Raw genomic sequence first — 16,498 nt, 5'->3', positions numbered from 1 at the left:
GATTTCTGCCATCAATAATTCTGTTTCCAGTATCACTGTTACAGTCAAACTAAAACCAAAATCTGCACCAGTCCCAGAGGGACTCATCAGGTTAAGGATGAACAAAATCCTGCTTTCAGTTATGCATCCATACCTCCTCTGACACTGCTGTAGAGTGGGCAGCTCTGTGCCATTCTGCACAGCCTTTGGCAGTGTCATCACCAGGGAAACTGTGAAAAGGGTTGAATTTGGGGGCCAGATGATCAAATTGTGAAAATCAGCATAATCTCAGTTCTTTAAAAGGAGCTCAGTGCCTGACAGCCTTTAAAGATCCTGCCCACAGTTAAAACAATGACTTGGCACATCCTGTTAAACTGGGAGAATCTTGAAAACCCAGCACACTTTCTTCGCTGAGCTGTTTATTTACTGGAATGGGTTCACACAGCTGCAATAGTAATGCTAAACCCATTAGGTTGTGCTCTGCTTCCAATCAGCTTCTCAGTGCATTTAACAATAGACTAATTCCTACCAGCACTGAATTGTTCTTAGAATGATGTTTTGCCACATCTGCGTTTCGTGCTAACTGAATTAGTCAGTTCTACTGTTTGAAAAGGAAGAACAAGAATTTGGTCTTCAGTAAAGCTCTCACAGTCTTTTTTTTCTCCCTATTTCACTAATTCAATTGTTTCCTGTTCTTTATTGTACCTCAATCAGAGCAGAAATTTTCCTGCTTCTTATTTTGATGTGCTCCCTCTCACTGTCATAACACCAACTTTTTTTGTATCACCATGGCCAAAGATTTCCTTTGTGTTTTTTTTGTTAAGTAGAGCAGAATTGTTTCACAGAATCACAGAATATGCTAAATTGAAAGGGACCCACAAAGACCATCAAGTCCAACTCTGGCACTGCACAGGACCATCCCCAAGAGTCACACCATGTGCCTGAGGGTACCATCCAAAACTTTCTGCCTGTGTCTCTGCACTTTTTCTTCCTTTCCACTTTATTCTCTTTGCTCTGTCTAAACTACTCTTGAAACCCCTCTAAACAAACAACTCCTCCATGCTTAGTTTCAGGATGACCCATGAGCCTGGTTCTTGCATGCTCTTGAAGAGCACCAGGTCCTACAGCAAGATAAAGGACCAAAAAAGACCATTCAGCTCCTATTCATAATTTCCCCACTGACTTGTGATGTACCCCAAGCAAACCATTTAAGTCTTTTGTGATCCCAATAATTCTGCAGAGCTACCATATTTCCTTTAGGTCAGCTCTTTTCTAGGACAAAAAGTCAAGAACTACTCAGTTGTTTCTAGCACAGAAATTGCCCCATACCTTTGGTCATTCTCTCATTGATCCATGTGTTTTCTTCCATAAGGACTTTCAACCTTGATTTAAAACTTCAGATAATAGGAGGTTTAGTTTAAAGCTCCAAATAATTGACCAATGCACCTGATAATTCGTTTCCTCGGTGTTAGAGATAATGCCCAGTTTAACATTTGTTGTTCCAGCTTTCAGCCACTGCTTTCTGCTAAAGTCTATTTTATTACAGTTCTTCGTGTTTCAGCATTGCTTTTCTGCCCAGCAGAAATCATACTTATGGTTCTTCTCTGGAGCTTTTCCAGCTCTGAACATCCTCCCTAAATCAAAGCCATGCTCCATGGCAGTGTTAAGGGTGACCTACAGAGAGACCTTGTCCCTGCCTCTCCCCACACTTCTCCCTGACTGCACTGCCCGTGTCTACAAGGGCATCCTTCTGATTATTTTCATGCTTCCAGTGTCCATGTGTTAGAATTCTCGGTGTCACAGTTTTCCACTGAACAGCTCCCTGGTCCCACAGGTGTGAACTCTTAAGCAATAAGCTCTTACACTTCTTGCTTTGCACTTGGTTGTATTACAAAACCTTCACGTGAATCAGCAACCTTCTTAAGCCACTGTTTGCTCTGTCCAGCTGCTTTAAACTCGCAGTAATTTATGCCTTAAACAACCTTTGTGACACTCAGAAACGTGATCAGTGAAGATTTTACATTTACAGATAGGCTGGGATAACTCAGGTAAAGCAAAAGGAAAAATAACAAAAATCACTAAAAAACCAGACCAGAACAATACATTGTGCAGGTAACCAGGGAAAAGCAGGATCCAAGTTACTGGTGGCTGCAAACACCCCCACCTAATGCTGCTCTGATCAGCTAAGTTCTTGCTATGCTCTCACAGCCCCAAAGCATGTCCTGCCTCTGGACCCACACTGGCCCAGACCACTGAAATGTCTCTGTATTTAAGTGACACTTAGTGACTTGACCAAGAGCTTTATTAAAATGTCACAAGAGTAAATCAAATGCTTTGTGAAATAGGTTGTGAAATATGTTCCTACAGCAATCTGAGGAAACAGACTTACAACCTTTATCAATAAACTAAATTGGACTTATCAACAAGACAGTGTTGAGAAAACAAAAGTGATTGCCAATTATTGACTTATTTACAACCTGGCTGAGAATCAGCTTTTGTGCTGTGCTACTTGGGCCCGGTGTCACATTAACCATAACACAGCTAGCTGGGTCATCCTGATTGCTCTGTTTATTTAATTTTCTTTCCTTAAACATTGGCAGAATACTGTGAGTCTTCTGAAATTTCACTGACATGCCAGGAGTTCTTACAAATGAGATCTCTCTCGACAGCTCTGTTAGAGGTTTTTACTGTATGTTACCTGAGCACGCTGCTTTAAAATTATGAATGTTACTCATAATGAGGAACCTCATCTTTAATTACTTGCAGACTGAAAAGGATTTCATCATCCCTCTGTAATACTAATACTTCATCCTGTATATATTTCAATACTAAGCATTATTAAAAAACTTGCCCACTGTACCTTGTGCCATTGCAAGGCTTTCTTCCTCGGGCCACAATTTCCTGTAGCAACTTCAGAGTCCTCCCTCTATTTTTATAGTTCATGATTCTCCATGGATATTGATTGCCACGTAGTCTTCCTTTTTAAAAAATAATAAGCATCAGTAATTATGACATCTTCAGCTTCTGTTGCATTTTTTATGCGCCACATAAATATTCATTAATCTTCAAAATACACCTGAGAGGAAAATAAGTAGTGAGAAGCAAACTGAGTCAGTGGGAGAGAGGCAGAAGGAGACTTATCTGATCATTGCAAGTATTGCAGAACTCGGACTAGCACAGACAAGTTCTCTTTGAGAACCTTTTTTTCACACTGCAAATGGAGCCATGCTTTGTAAGACGATCCTTAGAGAAAAGGTATTATGAGAAATTATTAGGCAAAAGTTATTAGGCAAGAATTAGAGAATCACAGAACTGCTTAGGTTTGCAAAGGCCTTAAAGATCATCAAGTCCAACCATTAACCCAGCACTGCCTATCCCACCACTAAACCATGTCCCCAAGTGCCACATCTATACGTTTTTTAAATACCTCCAGGGAGGGTGACTCCACCACTTCCCTGCACAGCCTCTTCTGAAGAAATATTTCCTAACATCCAATCTAAACCTCCCCTGGTTCAACTTGAGGCTGTTTCCTCTGGTCCTATTGCTTGATACTCGGGAGAAGAGACCAATCCCCACCTTGCTACAATACCCTCCTTTCAAGTAGCTGTAGAGAGTGATAAGGTCTCCCCTCTGAGCCTTCTCCAGGCTGAAAACCCCAGCTCCATCAGCTCCTCCTCATCAGACTTGTGCTCCAGACCCTTCACCAGCTTTGTTGCCCTTCTCTGGACACACTCCAGCCTTTTATGAAATAAAATAGTGCAAAACACCCTGAGCACCCAAAACCCAAAATGAGTTATTCAACAGTGGATTTCTATGCACCTCAAAGGACAATGGAATTATACAAATAATAATTTGTGCATTATTTAAGACAAATAACATCAAACAGGCTAATTTCCCTTGCTGAGAGACAGCCTGCCTGCAGAGAAAGGAAAGCTGTAAATTAGATATGGCTTTTTAAGATTTTTGATAACATTTAATGTAACATTCTAATAAGTAACAGGAGAAAAGCACTAGCCATAACACAGGTGCACAGTTTGTTAAAAATATACTAAAAAATTACTACTTTCATCAAACACAGACAGATCTGCTTGGAATCCCAGAGGGTCTGTTCTGGTTCTAGTCCATGCTTATGTTTAGTCAGACAACAAAGTAGAGATTTTGCAAGCACTTTGAAGGACAAGATTAGAATAAAAATGATCTTTCTAACCAAAGAACTACACCAAGCCCCCAGAGGTGAAATTCTGAAAAGGGAGATGAAAAATGCTTGCACTGAGGAGAGGTAAATCATTGGAAAAAATCATCCAGGGAAATGTATGACAAGGCAAGAGCAGACCTATGCCACTTACAGCTGAAATGTTACACCGTGGAAGTTTTAATCTTTTAAGGCTTTGGTGTACGCAGAGCTCTGGAAGTCCTGACTCACCAAGCAAGCAGATGCAGGACCTACAGACATCCTACTAACAGTTACTCAGAGTTCATGACGTATCTCACATTCCACTGAGGCGCTGCTTCTGGAATGACCCCACTGCACACACAGGCTGTGGAATGTGGTGGGTATCAGGCAGAGTTTAACTCTATCCATCTTCTCGAGGAAATCAGCTCACAGGCTCTGACAATGCAAGTGCAGCATATTCTAAGAGAGCAAACATGCTGCTGGCGTGTACCTAATGACTATAGAATATAAAAGGAACAAAATTAGCCAAATCTATGCACATTTTCTGGTTATTATCCTTCCTTTTTTTCTGTTCCAAAGGTTTGCATAACTTGGAGTTATTTAAAAAAAAATGCCACATGCTCTAGACAGTTCTGTTGTGCGTTTGCTCCACTTTATTATCCAAGGAAACACAAAGATTTAGACAAGAAGAGTTAAGTAAAGAGTCCAAAAAGCATTATGGTTTGGATTACCATTTGAAACGGTGCCAAACTTTGCTAATGGCAAGACTGAATTCCCACACGCCTGCAGACTGATAATTCTCAAGCACAACTCATTTTTCCTCTTGGCAAAAAAAAGACCTGCACCTTTGATACAGTCACCTTAGCCAGCAGATCTAACTCAGTGCGAAGCTACAGGTCAGCTCTAGACCACAAGTGAAAAAAGACCCAAGCTATGAAATCAATTATCTGCTCCAAACAAGTGTGAGGGCACAGTTAGGATCAGACCCCCAAAATTTGGCAGCTTTCAACATCTCCAAGATGAATTTGCAGCAATCTCCTACTACTGAGATTTATCTTCACAGAGAAATGAGGGGGGAAAGTCTCTCTGCTGCTAAAGGGAAGTTTTGATTCCCTTTAGCTACTAAAAGCACATCTCTCCTGCCTCTGTTTTGGTCTGCTATCCGAGTCTTAGTATTATTTTGGCCTCCTTCCTTGTAAATGCAGTGAGCTCTCTGTGGAGTTTGCCTTGGTTCCCCTCTCAGACAGATGTGATTAATTCAGTGTTCAGGCTCTTGAGTTAATTCTCTCATTAGATCACTTTCCTTCTTCATGGAATGATTATTCCCACAGGAGAAATGAGGAAGACTGAAACAATATTGTGCTAGTATCTGACACATTGCATCCAGGATGTTTACTTTAAACCAAATTGCCTGGAAGTGCTCCAGATCTGTGGCTTAAACACAAGAATCTTCTAAGTGGTGGGGAACTGCAGCCATGCATGTTGCACAACATTCCCAGTTTAACTGGAATTCCTCCAAACTTCCTGCTAGGTAAGTGTACCCAGAACACAAACCTCTCCAAACAAGTAGGTCAGATGACAGGATCCTTTCATCCTCAGGGCATACTCTGGGACTGAAAAAGCTTTTTCCTCATTTTATTACTTTTTATCATACACCGATCACCTTTCCACCTAATGCTACTGGGAAGGTGGAGCCTGGAGCACACAGCACTGAAATATTGCCGGTGCTCCTGAGATCACAAGGCATTATCTGTGCGTTACTCACTGGAAATGTCACGTTCCCTCTGAAGGAATGGCTCAGATGTGTTCCCCACTTTTGCTGCTGCCACGCGAGGCACGGCTGGTCTTTGAAGGGCAACACCCCCCTCAGCTGGACACCGGCACAGCCTGTGCCTCAGCACTTGGGGTGAGATGTGGATACTCAGGAGAGTTTCTCAACAGCCACTTCAAGAATGCTAAACCTGTTCCAGACTGGCAGCTCTGATGGCTGTCACCTGAATGCCACCTTTACCCAAAGCCATGTTATAGTGGAAGTAATACAAAACCTTAATTACAATTTCCAAAACGGACAAAAGAGTTAACAAAGGTTTCTAAGGAGGAGAGGGAGAGGAGAGGCATTCAGCATGGTAGTGAGCTTTACAGTTTCCCAAGCCATTAACAGTTCAGCTGAAAAACAGACAGAGCCATCACCACCTTGCTGATAGTGTGAAAACTTAAATGTTTCCACACAAGTCATATACTCTGGGGCTGCCTGTGCAGAAAGATTAGCTTTGGGGACCCCTCCTGCTCTCCATCTCTAGGTCAATTCCAGTTCAGACCTTTAGTCTACACACATATTCATCAAGATTCATTAACCCTCACAGGAATGAAGGTAAAAGCTCTTGGGCCTGGCCCAAACCTGCCAAGAGAGAGTGTTTTCACACATGGCTTGGAAAGTGTGTTACCTCACTGTGACCTACAGAGATTGGAAACCTTCAGACCCTGAAGGGAAGCTTCTTTATCCACTAAAGCTTATGTATCACGTGAAAATGTAAGCTGATAACAGGTTTATGCAGGTATCTAATTAGAATCTAGTGCCTGTAGCTCATTAGAGGCTTTTGACTGGGTAGACAACACAATAACTAGTCATGATTATTACCATTGGGGTGATTATGGGGTAACCAATGTTTTCTTCCAGGAATACCTAACAAGTACCTTCTGGAACCTTCTTCTGCCCCCCATGTTGCACTCATCAGCCTGCCTGTGAGTGTGTGCTTGGGGTTTTTTTTGGTGGTAGGTTTACTGGTGTGGGGGTTTTTTGAGACTAAAAGCTCTCCATCTGTATGGAGTTCATAAAAAAACAAACACACAAACAAAAAAAACCCAACTTGGATCTAACAAAGATCTCGCTGTAACAGAGGAGGGGTTTAGCACCCACACATCCAACAGCTTTCAACCTCACGTTTTTGGTAATGTTCTAATACATCATCCTGCAGTCCCGCTTTTGTGAATGTTCCAGTACATTACCCTGCAGTAACAGCGGCACCTGCAGGATTCGGGAAAGGCAGCAAGACATCTCCCTCGACTCCACAGATCATCCGAGGCGTCTGGAAAGGTTTTACTGAGAAGCCTTCAGCCAGTGAAACCTGAGCAGCCACGGCTCTCTGCGGGACAGGGGTTTTTTCAAGAGAAAGCCTGAATAGCTTGTTTGGTTCCTGAAAATCTACGGCGTGTTTTGGGAGATGCACAACAGCATAGGGGAGCATTAGCCCCATCCTGTACAGCTCCTGTGTGGTCACAGAAGATGCCTTCTGAAGCAGTGCCCTTCCCTGGGGATGGAACCATCCAACCACATTAACACAGCGCAGTCCTTTGGGGCAAAATTAGCCATCTCAGCAGCGCTATTTTGTGTCCATAAATTTGGCGCTATGGTGTGAAATCCTAGCGCTGGCCGGGAGTCCAACAGCTGACATCAGCCAGCGAGCAAGCCACTGGCATTTAGGAGAATTCTAAGCCTTTTATTCACAGGCCACTTCCGATGAATAAAATGTCAGCGCGAGAGGGGTCTGGTTTCTTTTACTGATGTGTCAAAGAAAGAAAAAAACTTCAATGCATTTATTAGCCGAGCTTAAAATTTGTACTGAGTTATATCAGCATGCATCCAACTATGTGTGCTTGCAGAAGCCTTGTTCCATCCATATCTATGTTTTTTATGGGTATTTTTTTAAGAACAACTTGAAATGTAATTAGAATGTGATGCTGATGAACAGAGAAACCAACAGGCCCCAGAGGGTATCACAATTCAAATTCCTTCCAGAAGTACATTTTAAAGTTATTACAATGAAACCCAGAATCATGAGAAAAGCCTGAGGGGCCATGACCATTGTAACTCTGAGCAGACATGTTTTTCTTTCCCAGCCTCACAGTAAATAGATATGGAAGCATTCCAAGCAGCTCTCTGATTGCTTTTTTGCTTTGGCTGGATGTCATGCTCCTGGAACAGTTGTGGAAAACTCAGGAGGGATGCTTTTCTCTCAGAATCGGTGCCAGCTCTGCCAGACCCGGTGATCGCGTGCGTTTAACTCAGTATGTGATGCTCATCCCCTGTCAGTGCTCAGGCATGCAGTGACTCAGGGAATTATACAGACTGAGATGGAAGCAAGCTCTGCCTCAGGGTCAGCGCTGACTTCAGTGACCCACGTGGTGCTGCTTCAGGACAGCGATGAAACATCTGTGCTGGAATGAACAGGAAGGCCCAGAAATGGCATGACACTTTGAAGAAAGGGGATGCTGGGCTGGATCTGCTTGTCACGCTCCTGGAACGGTTGTGGAAAACTCAGGAGGGACGCTTTTCTCTCAGAATTGATGCCAGCTCTGCCTGACGCGGTGACCACGTGTTTAACTCAGTAGGCGATGCTCACCCCATCAGCACTGTCTCTGGTGCCACAGCCCTGAGCTAAGGACAGGCAATGCCCCCACATCCCATCTCTGGGGTTCCCTAGACAGGCAGCAACTGTGGTTTCTCCCCATCGCTGCCAGGTTTGTCCCTCACAAGCACAGACCGAGGTGGGTTGGGATCCAGTTTGCAGGAGCGTGACTGAGGGACAGAAATTATGAAGAGAGTGAATAAGTAAATTACCTATCGGGAGGCCAGTTTTAACAACCACCAAGCTCCCCATGGAGCAGGCAGCGAGCACACGGTGGCCAGAGGTGCGCCCGTGTGGGTGCACAAGGACTCCTCAGTTTAGAAAGGACGCTGAGCGTGTCCGGCGAAGGGCAACAAGGCTCGTAAAAGAGGTCTAGAAAACACGCCTCACGAGGAGCGGCTGAGGGGGTGTGCTCAGTACAGAGAGCCCTCAGCACCACGGAGCGCGCTCAGCACCCCCGGCCGCAGGACCCGCCATGTCCAGGCGGAGCCGCCTCAGCGGGGCGCGCGCCCCCCGCGCGCACGCGCGCGTGCGGGCGGAGCAGGCGCGTGCGCGGCGCGGGGCCGGGGCCGGGGCCGGGCGGGAGGTGCCGGGGCCGCCGCAGCAGCTCCAACTCCAGCTCCAGCTCCGCGATGGCGGCGAGCGCCGCGGCGGGCAAGGGCGGCCCCAGCCCCGGCTCCTGCTCCAGCTCCGAGCGCCACGCGCGCCTCCTCCTGGCCCAGATCAACCGGCTGCGCGCCGGGCAGTGCTTCTGCGACGTGCGGCTGGAGGTGGGCCCGGAGGCGTTCTCCGTGCACCGCCTGGTGCTGGCGGCCAGCAGCCCCTACTTCGCGGCGCTGTTCGCGGGCGGCATGAAGGAGTCCGGGCGGGACGTGGTGCGGATCGCGGGCGTGGAGGCGGGCACCTTCCACACGCTGCTCGACTTCATCTACACAGGTGAGGGCTGTGGCGGGGGCTCGGGGCGGGCGCCCCGCGGCCGCAGGCTGGAGCGGGGCCCCGCTGTGGTTTGGTGCCCGCAGGGGTGGTGAGCATCGCGGAGCACAACGTGCAGGAGCTCATCGTGGCCGCCGACATGCTGCAGCTCACCGAGGTGGTGGAGCTCTGCTGCGAGTTCCTCAAGGGGCAGATCGACCCGCTGAACTGCATCGGCCTCTTCCAGTTCTCCGAGCAGATCGCCTGTCACGACCTGATGGAGTTCACCGAGAGCTACATCCACGCGCACTTCCTGGAGGTGCAGGGCGGGGAGGAGTTCCTGGCGCTCACCAAGGAGCAGCTCGTGAAGATCCTGCGGAGCGAGGACCTGAGCATCGAGGACGAGTACCAGGTGTTCATAGCGGCCATGCAGTGGATCCTGAAGGATGTGGGGAAGAGAAAGAAATACGTCGTAGAAGTACTGGAGCCTGTCCGATTCCCTCTGCTGCCAGCACAGAGGCTGTTAAAGTACATAGAAAGTAAGTGAAAGAGGGAAAGAAAGGATGTCATGTGAGGAAGCCATGTGTTTTTTGGAGTTACTGCGTTTTGATGGACTTTTTCTTTTACATTAATAGCATGATGAGTGAAAATACTTATAGCAAACGAGTTCTCTTTTTTTAACAAACAAGCACAGCTTACTTTAAAAACTTGCTTTTGAAAAAGTCGTATAAAAGTAGGCAACCTCTGACTTTTCACTGTGCCTTATTTATTCTGCTTATTTCCTCCAGGTATTCCAGATTTCAGTCTTCGGGTGGCCCTGCAAACTCTGTTGAAAGAATATTGTGAAGTCTCTAAATCTCCCAAAGAGAACAAGGTCAGCAGTTTTCTGCAGGCTTCTAAAGGTCGTCCCCGGAGGAAAGCCAGGAAGTACCTTTATGCAGTAGGTTAGAATGTGGCTGTTTGAACCTTGTAAAGCAAATGAAGTAGTATCTCATATTACAGTACTAAAGAGATATATAAAGATAGCAAAATGTTTCATCATGGCTGAGTTGCCATGATAGCTGGTTTCTGCTTAGAGTTGCACAGAAGTCCAGCATTCACGTTTCATGTCATTATGACATGGCGTTCAAAGCCCAGATTTGCTGTCTGAAAGTAATATGCCTTGGGTGGAAAGCTGCAAATCAGCAGAGGATTTACCCAGGGTTCTCTGCTGGAATGGTACATGCAAATTCACTGCACCCTTTGTTCTTCTGAGAGCTGGAGTTCTCTCTGTCCAGGATACTTTGGTTCATGTGATTGGGGTACTTGATATTGCTAGTTTTCAGCAGAGCTTTATATTGGAAAGGAACAGCTTTGTTTCACCTTGGGGGAAGTAGCACCAACTTGGATAGCAAAGGCTGTTGGCTGGTCTCTGTTTTACTGAAAACATGAATTCTAAGATTTGTGGCATTATGGTGTCAGCTCAGCACAATTTCCACGACCCTCAAGCCAACCTGTCTTCCTTGTGGGCTGAAGAAAACCAAGCTCTTGTTAAACCCCAGTTCCTACTAAAAGGGGCTAAATGGCTGTCACTCTAATTTTTTTTTCACTGTTTTAGATATAGGAGCGTGGGGATGAGCAAGAAGCTCTTACTCAGCCGTGGTCTTTCCCCTTACTTTGCAGGTGGGTACACCCGACTGCAGGGAGGACGCTGGAGCGACAGCAGAGCCCTCAGCTGTGTGGAGCGATTTGACACCTTCAGCCACTACTGGACCACGGTGTCCTCTCTGCACCAGGCCCGGAGCGGGCTGGGGGTGGCTGTGGTGGGAGGAATGGTCTATGCCATTGGAGGTAACAGCTGAAACACGCTTTCTTTGTTACACGGACACTGGACAACTCACGGATGGGGATTTTTTTTAATTATTCTTCCTGTCAGTGGTTCTGAGGAACCCAGCAGTAGATAATACAACTTTTAGGTATAATTGGGGTTTGTTCATTCTCTGCCTTGGTTCTCTACCATCACTGCTCTGTGAATGTCTGTTTGGGCTCCTGTGTTGGCCAGTTTTTGCCAAGCTGCTTTCCCCTCAGGGTATAGCAACTCACAGGTTGCAATATGGACACATGCAGATACACTAAGAGATGTTGGCTATTCTGAGGGCTTTGCATACTCCCATTAATGGAATTTCTTTTCTCACCTGTAGTCTGGCAGAAGCCCATAGCATAAAAGGCAGTAGCACAGGACAGACCACTTGTGGTGTGCCTGCCTGGAAAGGCTCGTTGTGTGTGTTGGCACAAGGATGTGATGAGTAGCTCTACCAGCCCATCACTCAAGAATGCGTACGTAGACTGGTTTTGTCACCACAGAACATATTCTTTGGTCCTGACAACCCTGGCAGTTGTGCTGCAGAGTAAAAGATGAGTAGCACTGTGGTTGTTCGTCCCTCTGATGTGTTCAGTAACGTTTCAGGGAGCTGTTGATGAAAGCTGTTCCTAGTGATGGTTCAGTTCTGGGTATAAACAAACCTTTTGCTACATTGGCCATGTGGCTGAAAGACAGATCTTGTATTCCAATGTTGCCTGTCCTGGAAGGAGTTGAAGAATGTTTCCAAATCTGCAAAACATTTCCCCTGTCTCTGTTCTTGCTCTTATCGTGCAGGTGAGGACAACTCGATGATTTTCGACTGTACGGAGTGTTATGACCCTGTCACTAAGCAGTGGACAACTGTGGCTTCCATGAACCATCCCCGCTGTGCACTGGGAGTGTGCACCTGCTATGGTGCTATCTATGCTTTGGGTAAGTTCTCTTTTCCAGGTGGAGTTAATTTTAAAGATTCACGAAACTTGCAAATAGATTTGATCTTAAATATTACATCTTGGTGATGCAAATTCGCAAACTTAAGTTTTGAAAGCCAGCTGTGTCCATAAGCATTATTATACCAAATCTCTGTGGATTAGTTATTGTTTATAAGTCATTTCCATTGTAGACTGACTGCGTGCTGGTTTCAGAATTTGTCCTGGAACAGTGCACTGTATGCCAAACATGCAGCTAACACACAACTTCATGCCATTAAATTCCTTCCTGTGTTTGCTGTTACTTGTAGGAGGCTGGGTAGGAGCAGAAATTGGCAACACAATTGAAAGATTTGATCCTGAAGAAAATTGCTGGGATGTGGTGGGAAGCATGGCTATGCCCCGTTACTGCTTTGGGTGTTGTGAAATGCAAGGTGTGTATTGTTAAGTTTGTATCCATAAATAGTTCCAACAGCTGTTGGATTTTGAAGCTTTATGTTTCAATCATGAATTCTTCCCATTGTCTTGTACCGAGCTGTCAGCTGCTTGTGTTTGTGCTTCGCTGGTTTGTTCTTCTAGTACCATATTTCTAATTCTGCAGAACTCAAAGACTGTAAAGTTCTCTTTCGTCTTCTGCCTTTTATCTCATGAAAACAGTTTTTCCTGATACTGCTTTTATTTACCTTCCATATTTGGGTTTGTTTGTGTTTCTTTGTGTCAAGCTGAAGAGTTGCTACAGGTTATTTTAAGACAGTCATGTCTAAAGACTTGGTAAATAAATGTGCCTCTTAAGTATTTGATTCAGGCCTGGTCAGCATTTGCAACCTTCTGAATTCCTTCCCCTGCACTTAATTAATGTTTGCTTTCATCAGAGCTTCCAGTGTTGAAGCCTCAAGTTACTCATGCAAAAGCTTTATGTGCTGCTGCTACTGAACAAAGGGAAGTTTTTCTGTCACTCTTAAGCCATCTTAACGTCAGGCTGAAGCCTTTGTTGTGACAGTCATTTTCTGTCTGTCTTTGTATTGCGAAACCTGAGAGAGGAGAAATTCTGTTCCTGCAGGTTTGATTTACGTGGTTGGTGGCATCAGCAGCGAAGGAGCAGAGCTCCGCTCTGTCCAAGTCTACGACCCGATATCCAAGCGCTGGTCTGAGCTCGCTCCCATGGGCACCCGGAGAGCGTATCTTGGTGTGGCTGCTCTCAACGACTGCATCTACGCTGTGGGAGGCTGGAATGAATCTCAGGATGCACTTGCTAGTGTAGAAAGATACTCATTTGAAGAGGTATGGTAGAGTCCCTTCCTCTCATAAATGTAGACTGCATCAGGTCTGTGTAAGATGCTATAGAGGTAGCCTGCTTCCTTTCTTTGAAAAGAAAAACTGGAAGTTCCATTTCCTTTTCACTGTTGGCTGGTGATCCTGAATGAAACAAAGTTTTGGTGATCTCAGGGTCTGTCCTAACTAGCTGTTGTGGTTTAACCATGCACAGATATACTGTAGGTTGGTAAATACTTGCTAGGGTTAACATGAGAGGAGAGATTCCTCCTCTTCAGTAGAAAGGTCAATAATTTGAATAGAGAGAAAAAACTCACTGAAAAATTGAGGATCTTTCTTCTGCATCAAAATGGTGTTTCAGCATGACTAAAATAAGATAAATTATTCCTGACTGTTACTGCTTATGTTTCTATGATGCTGTTTGGAAGAGTAGCTACTGTTAAAAACAGAACATAACCCAGTGAGCCAATCTGTTTGCTTTTTGAATTCAATCTCATTTTCCTAATTTCCCACCTCAGACTGTACCATTCTCTATTTTGGAGACAGACTGCATCTTGCAGTGACTGAACAAAGGGAGGGGTACAGACAGTATGGGATCTGCTCTTTAGTGACTAACATGATTTGGACCCCTTGTGAAAGTATTATCATTCCTGGTTTGATAATCCTCTTGATACTGTACACATACCATATTGGAGCCTGTGAAGAGCATACACAGTGTTCTTTGGATCTGTTTCAGTCTTTAAGCTTTAAAAGTTATTTTATCAGAATTGGGGCTTGCCCTAAAACTACTTGTTGACTCTCACTTTTGTCATTAGGAGAAGTGGGTTGAAGTTGCTCCGATGAAGATCCCAAGAGCTGGTGTGTGTGTTGTGGCTGTGAATGGACTCCTCTACGCCTCAGGAGGCCGAGCTCCCAGCCCTGATTTTGCTGCTCCGGTAACCTCTGACTCTGTTGAAGTTTACAACCCTCATATGGACAGCTGGACTGAAATTGCCAACATGATCACCAGCCGCTGCGAAGGAGGGGTGGCTGTGCTGTGAAACACAGAGAAGGACACTCACTGGAGGATGGAGTAAAATCTGCCTCCTCAGATCTCCAGTTTCATTGGCCAGAAACCTCTTTTTAACACAGGAGCTGCAGTGGAGAATTAGATCAGAGGGATTTTCCTGAGGAGAAGGAAAAGCTCTTCAAAGTAAATTGGCTTATCCAGTGTCTGTCTTGGGAAGTATTCTGTTAAGAGTAGGAATGCCTCTTATAACTGGATTAGGCTCACTGAAATAAATGGTGAATTTGCCCTGTAAAAATCTGAAGAAGTAATTCCAGCACGTTAGAGACGTTATTTGGGTTGTTAACTCTCTCAGGTGCACCAAAGCTGGCATTTCAGCTGCCCTTGCAATCTGGAAGGGGGTTAGCTATGGACAGCAAGGAGTTACCTGGAGATAAGACCAGGTGGGCAGTTTAGATAGCATTAGCTGTCTTTTTCTGGTGGAAAACAAGGAAGAGAAGATAACATGGGGGAAGCTTGGTGTCTCTACTTAAGACCTTGACACATTTGAGCCTCTTTTCTGCTCCTGGACATTAAATATGAATTGGATATTTACTTTCTGGCTACTCCACTCACTTGGATGGTGAGTGGCTGAGAATTTCCTATTTTGGAAGGTTATCCACACTGTTCTAATAATGTCATTCCACTTCAGCACTGGCTTTTCTTCTCAGTGGTATCAGCATTGACAGTAGAGCTCCTTTTTGTGTAAGTTCTGATGAATTTTAAATGGAAATGCTGTTCCTTAGGTTTGCTGTTCTCTTTAGGACTGCTCTTAGGCAGAGCCTTTTGCCCCCATTTTTTTTTTCCCCCACAGTTAAATGTGCTTTTACCCTGTGTGACACATGCTGAGACTTGGCATTGGAGTATTTGCTGTTCTACAAGGCAGACACTTTCACCTTCACTACATCTCGTGCCTCGTCCCAGTTTGAGCCAGTGGAGCTTTCTGTGATAGAATTAGCTGCACTCAGCATTGAAGTGATGCTGTCAGTGATGCTTGAGGAGTTTGTATTTAGCTTGGATACATCCAGTAGAACAATACTACTACGAGTTTGGAGTTTTTTTCTAGATTCTTTTAATTAATTTGAAGTTGTTTTTTTTGCACACTTGTGACTGCACAGCTGTGGATGATTTGGAAGGAGCCTGAAGCGAGGCTGCTTGAACTGTGATAGACAGTGTTATTCTGGAACACAAAACCGCAACTGGAATGTCACTAAACAGGAAGCCTGCAGTGTGCAGACAAAGGAGCATTCATGCTGTGTAGATCAATAACCCCTGTGTAAAATTAACAAATTAATACAGGAATCAAATCCTCCAAGGTGAGCATTGCAGGTACCTTAAGAATCTAGGTTTTAAAATCTGACGTAGGGTTGGGCTAAAGCATGCTACATGATGGAGAGTTTCTTTCTCTGATTGTTCTATAATCTTGTGTGTGCTTTTACTTCAGAGGATTTCTTATATGTCTGAATTAATGTCTATTTTTTCCAAGTATAAGCTTGTATTAAACAGCTTTTCATAATAAAATGTGTTTTCAGAACTGACTGTGGAATGCTCTTGGGTAAGTTGCTTTCATATCACAATGAGTTGTATCACTGCCACTTTGATATAATAGCTCCTTCTGTCTTTGTATTGGAAATCCTATTTTCCAGTAGCACATTAGAAAAAGATTGGTTATAAACTGTGACTGCTTGAATGGTGCAAGTAACACCTTTCTGCAGTAGAACACTCACATATGTCTGTTCTCAGTGTAAAATCACTCAGACTTCTTGGGAGCCTGGCTGCCTTGCCAGCTCTGTCCAGCCCTCTGGGGGACAAAATTACAGATAATATTTCTTGGGCATTCTTCTTCACATTTCAGGGTCTTTCGTGGGAACCACTGGAGGAGCATTACCTTAGCTGTATTTTATTAGTTTGGGAACTGAGAGTTCACTTCTGATTCCTGCC

At 44.8% G+C, this 16,498-nt stretch overlaps 1 protein-coding gene across 1 annotated transcript; it reads left to right on the top strand.

Annotated features, from left to right (window-relative positions):
• Positions 1 to 9,145: 9,145 nt before the first annotated feature.
• On the top strand, positions 9,146 to 16,095 carry IPP (intracisternal A particle-promoted polypeptide). Its single transcript, XM_050307191.1, has 8 exons — positions 9,146 to 9,495; positions 9,579 to 10,010; positions 10,260 to 10,415; positions 11,134 to 11,301; positions 12,107 to 12,244; positions 12,552 to 12,674; positions 13,301 to 13,521; positions 14,328 to 16,095. The coding sequence occupies exons 1-8, from the start codon at positions 9,192 to 9,194 to the stop codon at positions 14,550 to 14,552; spliced, it is 1,767 nt and encodes a 588-aa protein (XP_050163148.1). The 5' UTR covers positions 9,146 to 9,191; the 3' UTR covers positions 14,553 to 16,095.
• Positions 16,096 to 16,498: the final 403 nt, after the last annotated feature.

Source organism: Myiozetetes cayanensis, unplaced genomic scaffold (genome assembly GCF_022539395.1).
Source record: "Myiozetetes cayanensis isolate MyiCay16 unplaced genomic scaffold, myiCay2020 scf12, whole genome shotgun sequence".
NCBI lineage: Eukaryota > Metazoa > Chordata > Aves > Passeriformes > Tyrannidae > Myiozetetes > Myiozetetes cayanensis.
This window is presented reverse-complemented; position numbering and strand designations above follow the sequence as displayed.

What these genes read in the sequence shown, in the direction of transcription:
- IPP (XM_050307191.1), top strand. Translation starts at nt 9,192, where the DNA reads ATGGCGGCGAGCGCCGCGGCGGGCAAGGGCGGCCCCAGCCCCGGCTCC. An exon ending in AATGGTCTATGCCATTGGAG is followed by an intron (nt 11,302 to 12,106) that starts GTAACAGCTGAA and finishes CTTATCGTGCAG; the next exon opens with GTGAGGACAACTCGATGATT. An exon ending in TGGGTGTTGTGAAATGCAAG is followed by an intron (nt 12,675 to 13,300) that starts GTGTGTATTGTT and finishes CTGTTCCTGCAG; the next exon opens with GTTTGATTTACGTGGTTGGT.